At 43.3% G+C, this 21,494-nt stretch overlaps 1 protein-coding gene across 6 annotated transcripts in view; it reads right to left on the reverse strand.

The window, feature by feature from the left end:
* LOC126095120 (lysosomal alpha-mannosidase-like) overlaps positions 1–21,494 on the reverse strand; it is a 292,752-nt gene that overhangs the window by 93,034 nt on the left and 178,224 nt on the right. For all 6 annotated transcript variants that reach the window (XM_049909857.1, XM_049909838.1, XM_049909864.1 and 3 more), the window contains 2 exons: positions 18,009–18,145; positions 8,453–8,586 (listed from right to left, as the gene is read on the reverse strand). In XM_049909857.1, the coding sequence (XP_049765814.1) occupies positions 8,453–8,586; positions 18,009–18,145 (271 nt within the window). The remainder of the gene's footprint in view (positions 1–8,452; positions 8,587–18,008; positions 18,146–21,494) is intronic.

A 21,494-nucleotide genomic window follows, 5' to 3' on the forward strand; every position in this document is an offset into this window, starting at 1 on the left:
AGTGAACTCAAAATACCACCAAATAATCAAACCAATGCAAAATGACATACAAATAATTAAAATCAAAATATTAGCACAAAAGAACACAAAAACGTATCTATTAACCAAATTAGAATTCTGTGTTTTCAAAAAGCAAGAACCAATCTAATGTCCATATGACAATGAAGAAATTGTGGTCAGAGTTTCTGATGAGCATACAACAAATGTAATACTCAGGAAATCAGTACCAAAACACAGAGTTCCAGACTGCAAAGTTGATGTGCATCCTGTGATTAGAAATAACCATCCCACTTCAGTTTACCAGCTGTAGAAAGGGACCACGAATGGATCAAAACTGGTGCCAGAGACAGGAATTTGTGTGACATTATTCTGAACTTCTTGTCTGAAAATTACTTTGGTCAGACAGCTGGAGAAACAACCTGTGAGGGTAGCTTCTTAGGCCACCTAGCAACAGACAGAACTGAAGTTTTTCAGTCAGTTAAAGAAGAGGTAGGCATCAGTGATCACAGGTGGTGACAGCACCAATGACTATGGGTGTTGAAAGGAATGTCAACAAAAGTAGGAAAATGTTTTTACTTAGCAAATAATACACAGAAAGTTCTAGTTGAGAATAATGAATTATTTAGGAATACAGGAGATGACTTAATGAAAGGCAGAGGCATTGCGTCATCAACAGGCACAAAAACAAAAGTTACAGAGCTTTGCTGTGCTAGCTTTTGGAAAGTAATTTCTTTCTCAAGCTTGTACGAGGAACACACACCCACACCCATACACCCACACACACACACACACACACACACACACACACACACACACACACACACATGCATGGACACGCCTGCCCTCCACATTGTGCTCAGTCGACTGCCAGCTCTTTCCTGGTGCACAGCAAGTGTACTGAGGTGATGTGGGGGTGCAAGGTAGGCAGGTAGGTAGGTAGGTAGGTCAGGGATGGAGAGGGGTGGGAGGCAGGGAGGTGGTTTTGAGGCTGCCATCTCATGCCCTAGTCCGTGAAATCACATGCCCAGCCATATCTGCCACCTCTCCCCTCTACCTGCAGCCCTAGCCAACCAGCCAACTAGCCAGCTAGGGCTGCAGTTAGAGGGGAGAGGTGGCAGATGGCTGGGCATGTGATTTCACGGACTAGGGGCTGAGATGGCAGCACACAACACTGACATGTATTAGGTGGGCGTACTGGGACAGCAGATGGTGTGTATGTACATAAACACACACACACACACACACACACACACACACACACACACACACATGTGCACAAACACTGTTGGGTGTGGGATGGGGGACAGCAAATTACCTTAGGTTTAGGTCAGGCAGGTTATGGGAGTGAAGGATGAGCTGTGTGGATAGCTCCCATGTGCGCAGCTCAGAAAAGCTGGAGGTGGTAGGGAGAATCCAGATGGGACGGATAGTGAAACAGCCACTGAAATACTTATTGTATATACGGGTCATTTGCGACAGTGTTGCAGCTTCTGAAACCATAGAAATCTTGGATGTTGTGCTCTGGTACATGTTGTCCTAGTGGGCGGTCCATCTCATTTTTGGCAACTGTTCTGCGGTGGCCACTCATTCTGTTCGACAGCTTGTCATACCATTGTAAAATGCTTTGCAGTAGTTGCAGCAGAATTGGTGTATAACATGGCTGCTTTCACTGGTGGCCTGGCTTCTGCCAGGATAGGATAAGCCTGTGATGGGACGGGAGTAGGAGGTGCTGGGTAGGTGGTTAGGGCAGGTCTCGCATCATGGTCTTCCACAGGGGTATGATCCATGTGGCATGGGCTCGGGGTGGAAGTGGCATAGGGATGGACTACGATCTACGATGTTGTGGAGTCAGGCTGGGTGGCAGAACACCACTTTGGGAGAGGATGGAAGTACCTTAGGTAGGATGTCCCTCATTACAGGGCATGATGATAAGACAATCTAAGCCTTGATGAAGGACATGGCTCAGTTGTTTCAGTCCCGGATGGTAATGGTTGACAAGGGGGGCACTTCTTTGTGATCAGTTCTTGGGTTGGATGTGAGGGTCAGGTATGTGTGGGGATATGGCACGGAAGATGTGTTTGTGTATCAAGTCTGTGGGGTACTGACTGTCTGCGAAGGTCTTTGTGAGGCCTTCGGCATATTGGGCAAGGGAGTTCTCATCATGCATCTGCCACCAGTGGCCAGGCTGTGTGGGAGGACTTTTGGTGTGGAAGGAGTGGCACCCACCACAAACCGTGGACCTTGCCGCTGGTGGGGAGGCTTGTGTGCCTCAGCGATACAGATGGCCGTACCGTAAGTGCAACCACAACGGAGGGGTATCTGTTGAGAGGCCAGACAAACGTGTGGTTCCTGAAGAGGGGCAGCAGCCTTTCCAGTAGTTGCAGGGGCAACAGTCTGGATGATTGACTGATCTGCCCTTGTAACACTAACCAAAATGACCTTGCTGTGCTGATACTGCGAATGGCTTGAAAGAAAGGGGGAAAATACACCCATAATTTTTTCCGAGGGCATGCAGCTTTACTGTATGCTTAAATGATGATGGCATCCTCTTGGGTAAAATGTTCCGGAGGTAAAATAGTCCCCCATTCGGATCTCCAGGCGGGGACTACTCAAGAGGACGTTGTTATCAGGACAAAGAAAACTGGCGTTCTACGAATCGGAGCATGGAATGTCAGATCCCTTATTCGAGCAGGTAGGTTAGAAAATTTAAAAAGGGAAATGGATAGGTTAAAGTTAGATATAGTGGGAATTAGTGAAGTTCGGTGGCAGGAGGAACAAGACTTTTGGTCAGGTGAATACCGGGTTATAAATACAAAATCAAATAGGGGTAATGCAGGAGTAGGTTTAATAATGAATAAAAAAATAGGAGTGCGGGTAAGCTACTACAAACAGCATAGTGAATGCATTATTGTGGCCAATATAGACACGAAGCCCACGCCTTCTACTGTAGTACAAGTTTATATGCCAACTAGCTCTGCAGATGATGAAGAAATTGATGAAATGTATGATGAGATAAAAGAAATTATTCAGATAGTGAAGGGAGACAAAAATTTAATAGTCATGGGTGACTGGAATTCGAGTGTAGCAAAAGGGAGAGAAGGAAACATAGTAGGTGAATATGGATTGGGGGTAAGAAATGAAAGAGGAAGCCGTCTGTTAGAATTTTGCACAGAGCATAAGTTAATCATAGCTAACACTTGGTTCAAGAATCATAAAAGAATCCTGGAGATACTAAAAGGTATCAGATAGATTATATAATGGTAAGACAGAGATTTAGGAACCAGGTTTTAAATTGTAAGACATTTCCAGGGGCAGATGTGGACTCTGATCACAATCTGTTGGTTATGAACTGCAGATTAAAATTGAAGAAACTGCAAAAAGGTGGGAATTTAAGGGGATGGGATCTGGATAAACTGACTAAACCAGAGGTTGTGCAGAGTTTCAGGGAGAGCATAAGGGAACAATTGACAGCAGTGGGGGAAAGAAGTACAGTAGAAGAAGAATGGGTAGCTCTGAGGGATGAAGTAGTGAAGGCAGCAGAGGATCAAGTAGGTAAAAAGACTAGGGCTAGTAGAAATCCCTGGCTAACAGAGGAAGTATTGAATTTAATTGATGAAAGGAAGAAACATAAAAATGCAGTAAATGAAGCAGACAAAAAGAAATACAAACGTCTCAAAAATGAGATCAACAGGAAGTGCAAAATGGCTAAGCAGGGATGGCTAGAGGACAAATGTAAGGATGTAGAGGCTTATCTTACTAGGGGTAAGATAGATACTGCCTACAGGAAAATTAGAGAGACCTTTGTAGAAAAGAGAACCACTTGTATGAATATCAAGAGCTCAGATGGAAACCCAATCCTAACCAAAGAAGGGAAAGCAGAAAGGTGGAAGGAGTATATATAGGGTCTATACAAGGGCGATGTACTTGAGGACAATATTATAGAAATGGAAGAGAATGTAGATGAAGATGAAATGGGAGATACGATACTGCATGAAGAGTTTGACAGAGCACTGAAAGCCCTGTGCCAAAACAAGGCCCCGGGAGTAGACTACATTCCATCAGAACTACTGACGGCCCTGGGAGAGCCAGTCCTGACAAAACTCTACCATCTGGTGAGCAAGATGTATGAAGCAGGCAAAATACCCTCAGACTTCAAGAAGAATATAATAATTCCAATCCCAAAGAAAGCAGGTGTTGACAGATGTGAAAATTATCGAACTATCAGTTTAATAAGTCACAGCTGCAAAATACTAACGGGAATTCTTTACAGACGAATGGAAAAACTGGTAGAAGCTGACCTCGGGGAAGATCAGTTTGGATTCTGTAGAAATATTGGAACACGAGAGGCAATACTGACCTTACGACTTATCTTAGAAGAAAGATTAAGGAAAGGCAAACCTATGTTTCTAGCATTTGTAGACTTAGAGAAAGCTTTTGACAATGTTGATTGGAATAGTCTCTTTCAAATTCTAAAGGTGGCAGGGGTAAAATACAGGGAGTGAAAGGCTATTTACAATTTGTACAGAAACCAGATGGCAGTTATAAGAGTCAAGGGGCATGAAAGGGAAGCAGTGGTTGGGAAGGGAGTGAGACAGGGTTGTAGCCTCTCCCCAATGTTATTCAATCTGTATATTGAGCAAGCAGTAAAGGAAACAAAAGAAAAATTTGGAGTAGGTATTAATATCCATGGAGAAGAAATAAAAACTTTGAGGTTCGCCGATGACATTGTAATTCTGTCAGAGACAGCAAAGGACTTGGAAGAGCAGTTGAACGGAATGGACAGTGTCTTGAAAGGAGGATATAAGATGAACATCAACAAAAGCAAAACCAGGATAATGGAATGTAGTCGAATTAAATCGGGTGATGCTGAGGGAATTAGATTAGTAAATGAGACACTTAAAGTAGTAAAGGAGTTTTGCTATTTGGGGAGCAAAATAACCGATGATGGTCGAAGTAGAGAGGATATCAAATGTAGACTGGCAATGGCAAGGAAAGCGTTTCTGAAGAAGAGAAATTTGTTAACATCGAGTATAGATTTAAGTGTCAGGAAGTCGTTTCTGAATGTATTTGTATGGAGTGTAGCCATGTATGGAAGTGAAACATGGACAGTAAATAGTTTGGACAGGAAGAGAATAGAAGCCATCGAAATGTGGTACTACAGAAGAATGATGAAGATTAGATGGGTAGATCACATAACTAATGAGGAGATATTGAATATAATTGGGGAGAAGAGGAGTTTGTGGCACAACTTGATGAGAAGAAGGGACCGAGTGGTAGGACATGTTCTGAGGCATCAAGGGATCACAAATTTAGCATTGGAGGGCAGCGTGGAGGTAGAAATCGTAGAGGGAGACAAAGAGATGAATACACTAAGCAGATTCAGAAGGATGTAGGTTGCAGTAGGTACTAGGATATGAAGAAACTTGCACAGGATAGGGTAGCACGGAGAGCTGCATCAAACCAGTCTCAGGACTGAAGACCACAACAACAACAACAACAAGGAGTTGCAATTCTCGAAGTGCAAATACTGTTGGTGATCGGTGGGTTCGATGAGGACTGAGTTGTGGATGGAGCCATCTCAGAGGAGGAGATCTAGGAAGGTGGCACGGAGGGTGGAGGAGTACCGGATGAAGTGGATGGCATAGAAGGTGTTGAGAGGAATGAGGAAAAGGTGTCCTGGCCTTGGGTCCAGATTATAAAGATGTTATCAAGTAACCTGAACCAAACGAGGGGTTTGGGTTAATGGGAAGCTGGGAATGTTTCCTCTAGGTGTTCCACAAAGCGGTTGGCATAGGAGGGTGACCATGACTGTGCCACAAATTTGTTTGTAGAACTTCCCTTCAAAGGTGAAGTAGCTATGGATTTGGATGTAGTTGGTTAGGTATTTGAGGAATGAAGTAGTGGGTTTGGACTCTGCAGGGAACTGGAAGAGGTGGTTAAATCAAGGCATGGCCATGGGCATGAGGGATGTTGGTGAATAAGGAGGTTGCATCTGCACTGATGAGTAGGGACCTCCGAGGTCATGATGGGGGGGGGGGGGGGGGGGGTTGTGGTGGAGAGCCAGTGCAGGAAGTGGTTGGTATCTTTAATGAAGGAGGCTAGGTTTTGGACAACTGGTTGTAAATGTTGGTCAACAAGGGCCAAGATTCTTTCAGTGGAGGCACTGTAACAAGCCATAATGTGGTTCCCAGGATTGTTAAGTTTGTGGATTTTGTGGAGCATGTAGAAGATGGGTGTGCATGCTGTTGCTGGGGTGAGTGGGGAGATGGATTCAGGGGAGATGTTCTGGGAAGGGCTTAAGTATTTCAGCAGGGATTGGAGGTTATGTTGGACTTATGGGATGGGTCACTTGGGTAGAGTTTTTAGGTAGAGGTGTCGGACAACTGACAGGGGTCCTCTGCCAGATAGTTACTCCAGTTCATCACAACAGTGGTGGAACCTTTGTCTGCTGGGAGGATGATCAGATCATGATTCATTTTTAGTTTGTGTAGAGCAGTCCTTTCTTCTAATGAAAGGCTGTTGTTCTTACAGAGAGATCTGGGGAAGAATGGTGAGGCCAGGTTGTAAGTTAGGAGTTCCTGGAAGACGACCAGGGGATGGTTAGGCGGGAGGGTCAGAGAGTCATGGTGGGATGGTAGTACGAATTGGGATAGGATTGGACTGACTTTGGTTGGAGGAGCTGATGGCAAAGAAGTGTTACCACTGTGGGGAGAAGGAGAAGGAGAGTAAGTCTGAAGCTGGGAGCAGGGCTGAATGTGAGGCTTTGGATAGGACTGAAACTTCTATGGTGCTGAGGATTTTGGTGGAGAGGTTAACAACAGTGTTCTGGGATTGTTAAGGTTCCGGTTTTTGTGGGGTGCTGGAGGGTGGTTTTAAAGGATGTGGTAGGTTGAAAAGGTCAGCTAGGCAAGGCCTGGGTGTTATGAGGGGTTGAGGGGAGGGAACACTGGGAGTAGGATTGGGGTTGGATAGTGAGGAGGATAGATAACTTGTGGAGATGGTGTTTGGAATGTTTTTCTAAGTGTTGGAGTGTCAGGATTTCAGTTTGGGTGGTGAGGTGTAGACAGTGGGCATTGCATAGTAGCAGTATTTTGCTGAGCGAGTGGAGGTAGTTCAGGTTTGTGAGGAAAAGCCACTGGCTGAATCTGAAAAGTCTCAGAGAGTGTAGTTTCAGCTCTCTGAGACTGCAGACGTATGTGCAAGTTGCTTTTGCGTGAGTGTGTGGGTGCATGTGTGTATGTGTGTCTACTGCTGACAAAGGCCTTAATGGCTGAAAGCTAAGAGTGTGTGAATCTTTTTATTGTGCCTATCATGACTCAGCATCTCCGCTATATGGTGAGCAGCAACTTTCCTTCTCTGGTATTGAACAGATAGCTCAGTCAGAAGAGAACTATCTGTATAAAGGCACGGACCCAGTTTCAAATAACAAAGGCAGGGAACCTGTTGTAAGTTCCAGTCTACAAGAGTCAGGTTTCTAAATACAAAAAGTAACTGTTGCTATTGAGATGTAGCAGTACCATTGTTTAAAATTGTCATTTGCTATTACTAAAACAATGGGAGCTCATAAATTGGTGAAGTAGTCTGCAGTCAGTGGGAGTTTAAGGAAACAGTGTTGTCAAAGAAATGGAAATATCATGTAAAGGCTTTCATTGGATACATCTGTTTTCAATTGTCATAACATTTTATTCAAACAACCACTCCTTAAATTGCTTCACTGAAGTTTTGGAAATCGTTCACCTTCAGAAAAGACTGTTTACATTAGCCGGCCGCGGTGGTCTAGCGGTTCTGGCGCTGCGGTCCGGAACCGCGGGACTGCTACGGTCGCAGGTTCGAATCCTGCCTCGGGCATGGGTGTGTGTGCTGTCCTTAGGTTAGTTAGGTTTAAGTAGTTCTAAGTTCTAGGGGACTTATGACCTAAGATGTTCAGTCCCATAGTGCTCAGAGCCATTAGACTGTTTACAGTTGATTTGTAGAATTTTGTAAATGTTGTGCTTTGATCAGTGATGAATCTGTGAATGTAAAATAAAATCACTTGTTCCTCAAAATATAAATGCTGCATTCAGTATGACTGAAAAGGGTTGGCATGGGACCGGGAAGTTCTGCAATTCTGCTGTGAAAAAGACCTGTACCTAATGGATTCTGAGCATTCTGACTGAAACACAAAAACAGGCTTGCAGCAGATGGTGTAAGGAAATGATCACTTTGACACCCCTTGCCCCACCAACTCAAACACACAGGACATGTCATGACTACTGACTTAGAGGACCAAAGAGCAAGTAATTCCTATGGTGTACAAGAATTTGTAAAGGAAAGAAGAAGGAGGAGGAGTTAATAAATTACTATTCTGTGCCTTTCTTTTGCTACTGTAACTTCAGTTTCATGGTGGATGATTTTGTTTGAGGCTCTTTTTTTCACTATAATGTCTACATATACCTTAAAACATTAATCTTACTTTTTCAATTTATCCAAGTTGACAAACCATGTGGCAGCATCTTGGTAATTGAAATCTTCTCCCATTGAGACCAGTACATGTTCAGTTTGGAGATGAGATGCATAATTCTCAATGTAGGCTGTAAAATCTGCAATCTGTGGATAAAGAAATACTATTAATTTTATTTGCATAGTGTAAACTTAATAGTACAGTACTACAATTGACCAAAATAAATTCCAACACATTGTGAAAAATTTTATGGTTGTTCTGATATTTAAAATACTTTTGGGCTAACACAAAGCTGTAGAGTATCACTAGCCCTCCCATTCTTTCAGAATCCACAATGCTTTCTCATACATCTAACAACTTGAATGGGAAACATATAAGTTCATAGAAGTTATTGTAAGCTGTAAAAAAATAGTAGTCCTGTGAATCAATATTTTGTCACCAAATATGTCATGTAAATGCTGACCCTTTCTGTCACAGAAGTATGTTGTAGAATAATAAAAGAATTATACCTTCACATCCAGTATCTTTCTATTACAACTAGGAAGCCTCCTTCATTTCTTAAATCACCTTTAAGAGATAAATTATTTTACGGATCCCTTCATTTGTGAGAAGAGCAATACGCTAACTAGAGAGATGCACGACGCAGTCTCTCTCTGACGAAGCAGTTCGGTATGTGACTTTGTAGTGAGCACTCGTGCATACTCGTATGTTTTGCTTCGTGTTAAATAATGTGTGTTTTGTACTCCATACCTATTCTCTATCACCTGGCACTCTTACACACTGGAGTTCCACAATTGGTAACCCTTACTATCGTATGCTTATCATTCCTGTGAGTGTGCCCTTCCTGTACTCATCGTGCCACGAGTCACGTGAACCGTGACACTGTTCCACGTTCTTTGATAAGAAAAATGCAGACAGTGTACCTTGCACTTCATGAGTGATAAAAAGTAACAGTGACACTCCACATACTGATGTTTTGCTGAAAAATGTGAGTGCACAACAATGGTGCACAGCAGATGATAACTTTACTAACTTTGACGCAGCACCCACCTGTGACATGAATTCTGCAGCCTCACATGAACATTCGCGTTAGTTCAATCTGATTAATCTTTTGACCACATCGTATGTTCATTTGCACAGACTGGACTCGTGCTTGCCCGTCAACCATCATAATCCATCTGGGCCGTGTGATGCTTTGTTTGGTCTGTGTTTCATCCAGTCAGCTGCATTACCAGGTGCCACATTGGCTGTGCATCAAGGTTCGCCACACACACATCCTGACTGCACAGAATTGTTATTGCCACACCGTTCGGGAGAGCGAGATGCAGCCTCACACCTCAATTTTGCGTCATTCTGAATTGGTAAGCCTCTGCTTTGGTCTGCCATCATTGAAAGCATTTTTGCTACGGACACTATTATCACTGACCGTAAGAAAATGCTATCGTCACTGACAGTACGAAATATGTCGCCTTACTCGGCCACGTGGGCAGCTGAGCAGACATCGTCAAAAACATCATTCTCACATCCTCTACCAGTGACAAGTCCCAGACAGTGAAAATGACACTCCTATGGCACTTGTCACACATCTCCGAGGAGCAGCTGCACCATGTGATTTATAAAGAACAACTGTGGTGGCATCTCTACATAAAGATTGACCGATAGCCCGTGTCTGACGAGGCCTATGTACCAAGCAAGATCGTAAGAGATGGAAAAGAGCCACCGTGGTACAACAACCGAGTTAGAAAACTGCTGCAGAAACAAAGGGAACTTCACAGCAAACATAAACATAGCCAAAGCCTTGCAGACAAACAAAAATTATGCGAAGCGAAATGTAGTGTGAAGAGAGCTATGCGAGAGGCGTTCAATGAATTCGAAAGTAAAGTTCTATGTACTGACTTGGCAGAAAATCCTAAGAAATTTTGGTCATATGTCAAAGCGGTAGGTGGATCAAAACAAAATGTCCAGACACTCTGTGACCAAAATGGTACTGAAACAGAGGACGACAGACTAAAGGCCGAAATACTAAATGTCTTTTTCCAAAGTTGTTTCACAGAGGAAGATTGCACTGTAGTTCCTTCTCTAGATTGTCGCACAGATGACAAAATGGTAGATATCGAAATAGACGACAGAGGGATAGAGAAACAATTAAAATCGCTCAAAAGAGGAAAGGCCTCTGGACCTGATGGGATACCAGTTCAATTTTACACAGAGTACGCAAAGGAACTTGCCCCCCTTCTTGCAGCGGTGTACCGTAGGTCTCTAGAAGAGCATAGCATTCCAAAGGATTGGAAAAGGGCACAAGTCATCCTCGTTTTCAAGAAGGGACGTCGAACAGATGTGCAGAACTATAGACCTATATCTCTAACGTCGATCAGTTGTAGAATTTTGGAACACGTATTGTGTTCGAGTATAATGACTTTTTTGGAGACTAGAAATCTACTCTGTAGGAATCAGCATGGGTTTCGAAAAAGACGGTCATGTGAAACCCAGCTCGCGCTATTCGTCCACGAGACTCAGAGGGCCATAGACACGGGTTCACAGGTAGATGCCGTGTTTCTTGACTTCCGCAAGGCATTCGATATGGTTCCCCACAGTCGTTTAATGAACAAAGTAAGAGCATATGGACTATCAGACCAATTGTGTGATTGGATTGAGGAGTTCCTAGATAACAGGACGCAGCATGTTATTCTCAATGGAGAGAAGTCTTCCGAAGTAAGAGTAACTTCAGGTGTGCCGCAGGGGAGTGTCATAGGACTGTTGCTATTCACAATATACATAAATGACCTGGTGGATGACATCGGAAGTTCACTGAGGCTTTTTGCAGATGATGCTGTGGTGTATCGAGAGGTTGTAACAATGGAAAATTGTACTGAAATGCAGGAGGATCTGCAGCGAATTGACGCATGGTGCAGGGAATGGCAACTGAATCTCAATGTAGACAAGTGTAATGTGCTGCGAATACACAGAAAGATAGATCCTTTATCATTTAGCTACAAAATAGCAGGTCAGCAACTGGAAGCAGTTAATACCATAAATTATCTGGGAGTACGCATTAGGAGTGATTTAAAATGGAATGATCATATAATGCTGATTGTCGGTAAAGCAGATGCCAGACTGAGATTCATTGGAAGAATCCTAAGGAAATGCAATCCGAAAACAAAGGAAGTAGGTTACAGTACGCTTGTTCGCCCACTGCTTGAATACTGCTCAGCAGTGTGGGATCTGTACCAGATAGGGTTGATACAAGACATAGAGAAGATCCAACGGAGAGCAGCGCGCTTCGTTACAGGATCATTTAGTAACCGCGAAAGCGTTACGGAGATGATAGATAAACTCCAGTGGAAGACTCTGCAGGAGAGACGCTCAGTAGCTCGGTACGGGCTTTTGTCAAAGTTTCGAGAACATACCTTCACCGAAGAGTCAAGCAGTATATTGCTCCCTCCTACGTATATCTCGCAAAGAGACCATGAGGATAAAATCAGAGAAATTAGAGCCCACACAGAGGCATACCGACAATCCTTCTTTCCACGAACAATACGAGACTGGAATAGAAGGGAGAACCGATAGAGGTACTGAAGGTACCCTCCGCCACACACCGTCAGGTGGCTTGCGGAGTATGGATGTAGATGTAGATGTAGATGTAGCCTTACAAATGCTTTGGAGTGTCAAACTCCCTATACAAGTTCAAATGGCAAATGTAATAAGTGACAGTCAACCGATTGATGCCCATCTTTGCCTGGCTGATCAAATTTCTATACTTATTCAACATCAACAACAAATCAACAATGCCAACAACAATGATGCCGGGTGCAACGCAAAACTGCCACGGAGCTGCCCGCCTGCTGCTTTTGACCACTGCCGAGAACTTCTGACCTTTCTCACTCTACCTGATGCTGACATCACTGTATGCATTAATGGCCCGAGTGCTGACACAACATAGTGTCACCGCTGTCGACCCCCACTGTGCTAGAAGCCGTGTCTGCCCAGTCACACTTCTTTGGTAACACACGTACTTCGAGAATGCTGTGCACAACTGATGACAGCCCCGTCAACACCCAGACTTGGCACACAGCCTGAAAGAGGCACTCTAGGCTGTGTCCAATGCGTAAGTCACCTCAGTCGTCATGAGAATATCTCATGTTCCTCAATACGTGATACCCTAAACAACGAATGTACACCCTCGACTGGAACAGTGGCCCTCACTTTCTCGTTCGTACCAGTTCTCAGGATAACACTTCACTGTCTTCACCTTCCCTACCTATGTCAGTATCACCACAAATCCACCTGAAGGCTGCCAATGACACTGTCATTACTGTTCACAGTTCTCAATCCCACACACTCGACTCGGTATTCTCCGTGTCATTCACTCGGACATTCATCACTGATGATGTGAGCGAAATGGTTCTCGGTGCAAATTTCCCAAATTTCCCTTGGGTCTTCCACAGTGTTCCCTCACTGCACGTGGGAGAGTTAAAACACTCACCCTCTAGATGTCGTGCCAAGAGAATATGCAATTTTGACACCTCGACTGTGTGTCACGAGGGCACTGACCCATGACCAGATCACGCAATCAATCATCTTCAACTGTGTAATTCGTGTGACACCGCACTGGTTACATTGAATGCAACAGCCTCACATGGACACTCATGTGGCCCATACTCACCTCCAAAATGACAACAACATGCTTTGCCATGGAATGCATGTGGCCAAAGACAAACTCTCTGAGAAACACTGCCTCCTCCACCGCCTGTGTTCCTCACCTCCAGTCACTATCCACAGATCTGCACTATCCACATGCCAGCACAAGTCACTCTACACAGTTGCTGCACCCATGGAGGTACTACAGGTTAGTGACAAGCCAGCCAGTTGAACAACGCCCTCTATCTCTCACTGCCACTCCCCTCATGACTCGTTTGTTCTTTCTGCAATGAAGCAGCGCAATCCCTGGGTCCCTGGTGAGTGACGCCCAAGCAGACTAGCCCCAGATCATCCCCGTGTGGCAAAGACTGCAATGATCAAACTTTTTCAGATGGACATTGTACATTCTTCGGACAGTTGCTAGGTATTGCTGATCCTCCTCATCCCCAAAAAAAGACAGTTCAGTCAGGTTCAGTCAGACTGTTTATTTATTTATTTATTTACACTTCTAGTTCTGCAGGACCAAGTTGAGGAGAAAATCTCCAAGGTCATGGAATGTGTCAGAACATGAAATTACAACATAAAGTAATAAAAGATAAAATAATATGTTTATGAACCCAAAAAGAGTCGAGTCATGTGTTGTGGAGATTGGGTAGCTGATGGAACATCACTTTAAGAGGGGTGGGAAGTATCTCGCATAAGATCTCCCTCATTTCAGGGCACAAAGCCCTGGTGAAGGACGTGTTTCGTGTTTCAGTTATTACAGTCTGGGGTGGTACTAGGTGATGAGGGGGACACTTCTTTGTGGCTGGTTCTTGAGGGTGGTGGGAGGATTGAGGGTGTGAGGGGAAATGGCACAAGAGATCTGTTTTTGGACTAGGTCTGGGGTTTAGTGCCTGTCTGTGAAGGCCTTAGTGAGGCCTACAGCATACTGAGCAAGGGAGTTTTTGTCACTGCAGATACACTGTCCTTGGGTAGCCAGGCTATATGACATCCTAGTCCACCCCTGTGCAACTCCAAATCCCAGCCTCTTGCCACAAGGATCATATCCCTGTGGAAGACCAGGCTGCAAAACCTGCCAATCCACACAGCTAGCACATCTTATTCCAGTCCTGTCACAGGTTTGTACACCCCATCAGGGGTCAAGCCACTTGTGAAAGCAGCAATGCCATTTACCGGCTCTGGTGCAATAATTGCACACCTTTTTATATTGGTGTGACTACCGACCAGCTGTCCACCGGGATGAATGGACACCTGCAAACTGTATCCAAGAGCAAAGTAGACCACCCTGTGGCACAGCATGCACCTCAACATAACACACTTACTTTCTGTGGCTGCTTCGCTACCCCAGCCATCTGGATCATTCCCTCCCCCACCAGCTTTTCCAAACTGTGCAGTGGGAGTTATCCTTACAACAATTTATCTGCTCCTGTAATTATCCCATCCTCAACCTACAGTAACATAATGTCCCCATACCACCACCTGACAGTTTCCACACACTCTGTACTATCCCCTCCTCCCCATTCTCATATCCCAGTCTGTTTGTTTGCAGCCCTCTGCTAATACACCCGCCCATCTTTATCTGCTCCTCTCCTTTTTTCCCCACCTCCCTGCCCCACAACCTCTTGACACTGTGCCTGTTGGCAGTCCAGTCCCTGCCCATTTCACCATCTCTCTCCCCACACATACCCAACTATCCTTTCCCTTTCCCTTCCCCACCCCCTCCAGATCGCTGCTTGCACCCCACATGATAACTGCATTCCCACCCGAGATGCTGGAATTGGCAGTCGTATGTGAGTGAAGTGTGCTTCCTTGCCTGTGTGTGTGTGTGTGTGTGTGTGTGTGTGTCTTTAACTGACATAGGCTGTGGCCAAAAGCTTTATATGAGTGTCTTTTAATTGTGCCTGTCTGCAACTTGACATGTATTTTTTATGGTAAGCAGCAATCTATCTTTTTCTACACTGCTGATATTCCAACTTGGAGTTTCTATTGTTTGATTATTTTAAGAAGCTTGAGGTAGCTAAGACAGCATTACTTCAAAGACCATGCAATTCACTTGAGCAGCAAATTCAACAGGCTCTTTCCTCAGAACAGTGAATGGACAGGTGTCCTCACAGTTCTGGTGTTGCCTGCAATCTTTAGTGGACCAGTTATTGATGCTTAACTTATTTTGTATGTCAGTGTGGCAGGTGGGTCCACAATGCTCTGACCATTCCCAGTCAGAACCCAGTACCAAATATCCAACACTTTTCACATTCATTATCAGGCACTTCGGTCTTCACATTATAGATCACCAGATATCTTACTACCAAATACATGTGGCAATTGAAGACATTCCTAAAACTGCTATCATTACCACCTTTGGGTTATTTGGGTTCTTATACACAGTGTTCGGGTAGAAAAATGCAACACAAACATAGCAGAGATTCATCACCTCTGATCTATGCAAGCTCTCATTTTGTTTCCCATGCCTGAATGATGCACTCATTTTCTTTTCTTTTTTATCAAAAAAACATGAAGAATACCTCCAGCAGGTTTTTCACACCCTGGATTGATTAGAAGTTGTATTGAAACCAAGAAATGTCAGTTACATCAACGGACTGTAACATTTTTGGGTCATTCCATATCTTCAGGAGGGGATCAGAAAGGACAGAATCAATTCATCTGACATTTCAACCTACAACTTACAAGAACCCTGCACTGTTAAGCATGATTAACTTGTACTGGCATCATAATCCATAGGCAGCTGAAATCCAGATGCCTCTAGCCAATGCCCTAAGGAGTAACAACAATAAGGAGAAACAACCAGTACTATGGCTGGAGGAAATGTTATGGGCTTTTGAAGTGATCATATGATCCTTACGGGATGCTATGACCTTAGCTGATCCCTCACCGATGGCCCATCTGTGTATCAATGCTGATGCTAGTGATATTGCCATAATCACAGTTTTACAACAAATAGTGGATGGTATCCAATCTAACAGTCCATATGATTTTTTCCTATAAATTAAAAGGATCCCAACCATTGTGATCAGCATACGATAATGAATCACTACCTCTATATAAAGCAATGAAACACTTTAAAGAAGACATCAATGCTGAACCATCGCAACTTTCGCTGACAGCCACCCACTGGTTCATGGTATCTGTAAACCAAGTCCGGATGTGTCCCCACACTGCTTCAGACATCTGGATTTTATTGCTCAATTTTAAACCAACATTCAGCACATGAACAGATGGGATAACATGGTGGTGGATTACATGTCCTGCATTCATGCCTTTTACTAATACGTTTTGATGAGTTGACTGTGGCACAAGAGCAAGTTACAACACATTTGGATACCCTACTTTCACGTTTCCTTATGGTGTGACATATTACAAGGCAGGCTATGTCCCTTAGTCCCGATCCATTCAGGAAAAAATCTTTGACAGCTTGCACAAAACGTTGAACCCAGCAATTCATGCCACCACAAGGCTCACTACAGGGTGTTTGGCCTGGTCAGGGCTTAAGGCAGACTGTAGGAAGCATCACACATCTGCCTTCCTTGCCAGTGCAGCAAATTAGAACGCCATACTTTTCCATAAGAAGGAACCTTTCAAGTACCTAAAGGCCATTTCCAACACGTGCATTTTAGTCAGACCATTACCAGAATCCAACAGCTTCAGTTACATTCTGTCAGCCATTGACCATATGACACAGTGGGTTGAGATTGTCCCCTTACAAGATGTGATGGCAGAGTCTATGGGATCTATGGGATGAGCATTCATAAACACATTTTGGGTGCCTGTTACCCACAACAACTGACCAGGGATGGCAACATGAATCACTTCTTCTTGCGGAATTGTATGTGTTCTATGGACTGCCATGCTTTCATATAATCACCTATCACCCTCAAAGCAACAGGCTAGTTGAAAGGTGGCACCATACCCAGAAAGCCACAATGGACCAATATGTTGCCAGCAGTCCTGTTGGGTATAGGGACTGTACACAAGGATGATCTGAAATTCTCACTTGCAGAAGTATTGTATGGTGACTGTTTCACACTGTGGCAGATTTCCTTTTAACTTCTTTATATGTGACTACTTTACAATTACTGTCATTGGCATGCACAGTCAAATGAAACATAGTTCACATCTGCATGCCACTGCCTCAAGCCTACAGTGTACGGCAAGTTTTTTTACCCAGGACACTATGATATTTCCTGCACATATTGCTATGAGATGACACAGTTTGGGCTCACTCCAAAACCATATTCTGCCCCTACAGAGTCCTTCAATGGGTGGAACCAGACATTTTCCATGTTAATGAAATGCAACCATTCGATGGTATCAGTAAAGTGCCTCAAATCTGTTTGGGTGCTGGCAGAACAGAGGGATGATAATCTTCCTTCATGACCAATGGATCTTTCAATTGCTTCCAACTCCACTGTTGTTGAACCTCATGCAGATAAAACTACTTCAGTGGCAGAGTTCAATGTCTGTTCTTCTGCTCCAAGCATCACTGACTACAACTCACCCCACTCCCTCTAAACCACATCTTTTCATCCTATAACATTTCTTCACGATTATGGGACAGACTAGGATTCCTCTCCTGCTCTCCCAGGGGTACTCTGCACTAAAGGGGATGGGGCTGTGTTGCAGCATCAATCAACAAAATCGACATCAACCACCAAGTTGATATGAAACACAAAGAGCAAGTGTGTCTCATTATATAAATGATTGTTTTCCTGTTCCCGTTATTGCCTTGTGTCATGTATTATGGCCTCAAGTGTTTTCTTATTACTGTGTGATATTCATATCAATAAGATGTGTAATTATTGGCATCATTATCTGAATATTATTCAAAATACTCACAGCTGCAGAATTCATGCAAAGCCTTGAGTAAAGTTAATAATTATATTACTGTAAATTGTTAACTTCTGTTACTTACCCGTGAATCAACATTATAATCTGGGCTATTAATATCATCAATAATTGGTTCATCTTCACAATTAATGTCAAAACAAAAACCAGTTGGAGGAGCATACGTTCCATTGAATGCTACAGTAAAGAGGCGAGATGCTGTACCTAGAACATGTAACATCCTATGTCAAACTTAATATTTTAACAAAAACACTGAAAAGACTTAATTCCCTACCAGAGACAATCTAAAAATGTAACTTTTAGTACATTCAGTATGACCTAGAAGATGCACATTATTGGGTCATTATCATTTACAGAAATAAAATTGTAGTTTTACATGCAACTATGATACAGTAAACTGCAAAAGCTTCAGCATAGAAAAAAATTGGGAGGACAAAAAGATGCCATTTCTTTTCTTGATGGAGAAATACATCCATGATAGAGGCAGGTGAATATTCAGTTTTTGCACAACTCTGAAACATGGAATGGTCTCGATCACACAATTCCTTATTAAGCCTTATGGTTTACAATATTTCATCATCAGATAGGAGATTTAAATCACACTCTGGTAAAAGGTTCATGAAATTGAGCACACAGACTGAATATAGTAAGGATCTCATCTCATATAGGCATAGGTATAGGCACTGTCAAATATCCCAGTAAGAGATGAGATCTATATTATCACTTTCATCAGTCTTTTACTAAATTTTGATTTAAATTTTCTGTCTGGTGATAAAATACTGAAAAGTGTAATGCTTAATAAAGGACTGTACAATCAAGTCCTTCCTATATTTCAAAATTGTGCCATGTGAACGGTATGTCAAATGCTACACAGAAGGTATCATACATAACTGTAAAAGAGAAGTAACAGCCAGAAAAAGTTACACATATGATTGCTGTAGCAAACGGAAAGCAATGTGTGAATGATACCTGCAAAAACCATCTTAAAGTACACAATGGAAATTAGAGAAACCAAATCGATTACAGGTAAATGGTTTGTGAGTCTTAATTTTAACAATATACAATGGCATCTGTTTCTCTCTCTCTCTTTCTCTCTCATTCTGCCTCCCCTTCACATTTTATTAATAGGTAATGTGTGTGAAGAGGATTAGTATAATCTCCTCTAAACATCTTTATCCAACTTGCATGTAGAGCCAGTAGGATTTCTCCATATTTGTCACTGAAAACTGACTTCTTCATTTTTATAAACAATCTTCTGTGAGAATACAGGCATAGTTTTTTGTTACAGTACATCCCCGTTTTCCAAAATACAGGGAGGGGGGGATGGGAGGATGCCTTTTTGAATAACATTTTTTTCAGATAAGCCATGAACATCTAATATGTACTACAATATTTCGTATTACACATTTTTGAAAGTGTTGAAGTTCAAACAGATTTTAAACAATCTCTTTGTAGGCTAAAATCAAACAATCGAAAATCCAGGATCGAATCTAACAATATTCTGCAAAGCATAGTTGCTACTCACGATATAGTGGAGATGCTGAGTCGCAGATAGGCACAACAAAAAGACTGTCACAAAATAAGTTTTCAGCCAAGAATGCCTTTGTCAAAAATAGGTGAAACACACACACCCACACACACACACACACACACACAACTCACACACACATGGCCACAGTCCCTTGCAGCTGGAGCCAGACTATGTGCAGCAGCACATTATGGGAGAGGCAACTGGTAGGGGGTAAGGAGGAGGCTGGGGATAAAAGGGTAGGTTTGGGGGACGAAGTGCTGCTGGGGAGCGTGCAGGGATGAGGTGAAGAGAGGTTAGGGCAGCTAGGTGCAGCCAGAAGGTTAGACGGTGGATGGGGGGGAGGGGGGGGGGGTGGGAAGGATCCGTATGGCACAGGCTGTGAAGCAGTCGTTGAAGTGAGGAATGACGCGTTGGGCAGCATGCTCAGTAAGAAGGTGGTCACTTGTTTCTTGGCCACAGTTTTCTCAGAGGCTATTCATGCGGACCAACAGCTTGTTGGTAGTCGTGAGCATAGGGGCATTTGTGACTGGACTAGATGGGTTGTGGTCGGAGAATGTATGAAATAGGTCTTGTATCTAGGTCTATTACAGGGATATGAGCCATGAGCTAAAGGGTTGGGAGCAGATGTTGCGTAGGGATGGATGAGTATATTGTGTAGGTTCAGTGGGCAGCAGTATACCACTGTGGGAGAGATGGAAAGGCTATTGCGAGGACATTTCTCATTTCAGGGCACGACAAGAGGTAGTCGAGACTCCTCTCCTGCTATCCCTTCCCCTCCCCACCCCAGCATCTTCCTTATCCCCACCCAGTTGCCTTTCCCAACATGCACTGCTGCTGCTGCTGCTCATAGTGTAGCTTCAGTTGCCACAGACTGTGGTCACATGTGTGTGTGTGTGTGTGTGTGTGTGTGTGTGTGTGTGTGTGAGAGAGAGAGAGAGAGAGAGAGAGAGAGAAAGAGAGAGAGAGAGAGAGAGAGAGAGATCTGGTTTTGAAAAAGCCCTTGTTGGCCAAAAGCTTATTTTGTGACAGTCTTTTTGTTGAGCTTATCTGCGACTCAGCATCTCCGCTATAAGAAGAATAGAAACAAACCGTTTCTAATCTCTGTTCGGAACACTTACATTCTATATCAAAGTCAAAATTACTGTTCTAGGAGTACAGTACATTAATATAAAGTATACTGTATACTGTACTAGAGGACAAATGTTAAGGATGTAGAGGCTTATCTCACTAGGGGTAAGATAGATACTGCCAACGGGAAAATTAAAGAGATATTTGGAGAAAAGAGAGCCACTTGTATGAATATCAAGAGCTCAGATGGAAACCCAGTTCTAAGCAAAGAAGGGAAAGCAGAAAGGTGGAAGGAGTATATAGAGGGTCTATACAAGGGCGATGTACTTGAGGACAATATTATGGAAATGGAAGAGGATGTAGATGAAGTTGAAATGGGAGATACGATACTGCGTGATGAGTTTGACAGAGCACTGAAAGACCTGAGTCGAAACAAGGCCCCAGGAGTAAACAACATTACATTAGAACTACTGACGGCCCTGGGAGAGCCAGTCCTGACAAAACTCTACCATCTGGTGAGCAAGATGTATGAAGCAGGCAAAATGCCCTCAGACTTCAAGAAGAATATAATAATTCCAATCCCAAAGAAATCAGGTGTTGACAGATGTGAAAATTACCAAACTATCAGTTTAATAAGTCACAGCTCCAAATACTAACGCGAATTCTTTACAGACGAATGGAAAAACTGGTAGAAGCCGACCTCAGGGAAGATCAGTTTGGATTCAGTAGAAATATTGGAACACGTGGGGCAATACTGACCCTACGACTTATCTTAGAAAATAGATCAAGGAAAGGCAAACCTACATTTCTGGCATTTGTAGACTTAGAGAAAGCTTTTGACAATGTTGACTGGAATTCTCTCTTTCAAATTCTGAAGGTGGCAGGGGTAAAATACAGGGAGCGAAAAGCTATTTACAATTTGTACAGAAACCAGATGGCAGTTATAAGAGTCGA

The sequence above is a fragment of the Schistocerca cancellata genome, chromosome 1 (assembly GCF_023864275.1).
Source record: "Schistocerca cancellata isolate TAMUIC-IGC-003103 chromosome 1, iqSchCanc2.1, whole genome shotgun sequence".
NCBI lineage: Eukaryota > Metazoa > Arthropoda > Insecta > Orthoptera > Acrididae > Schistocerca > Schistocerca cancellata.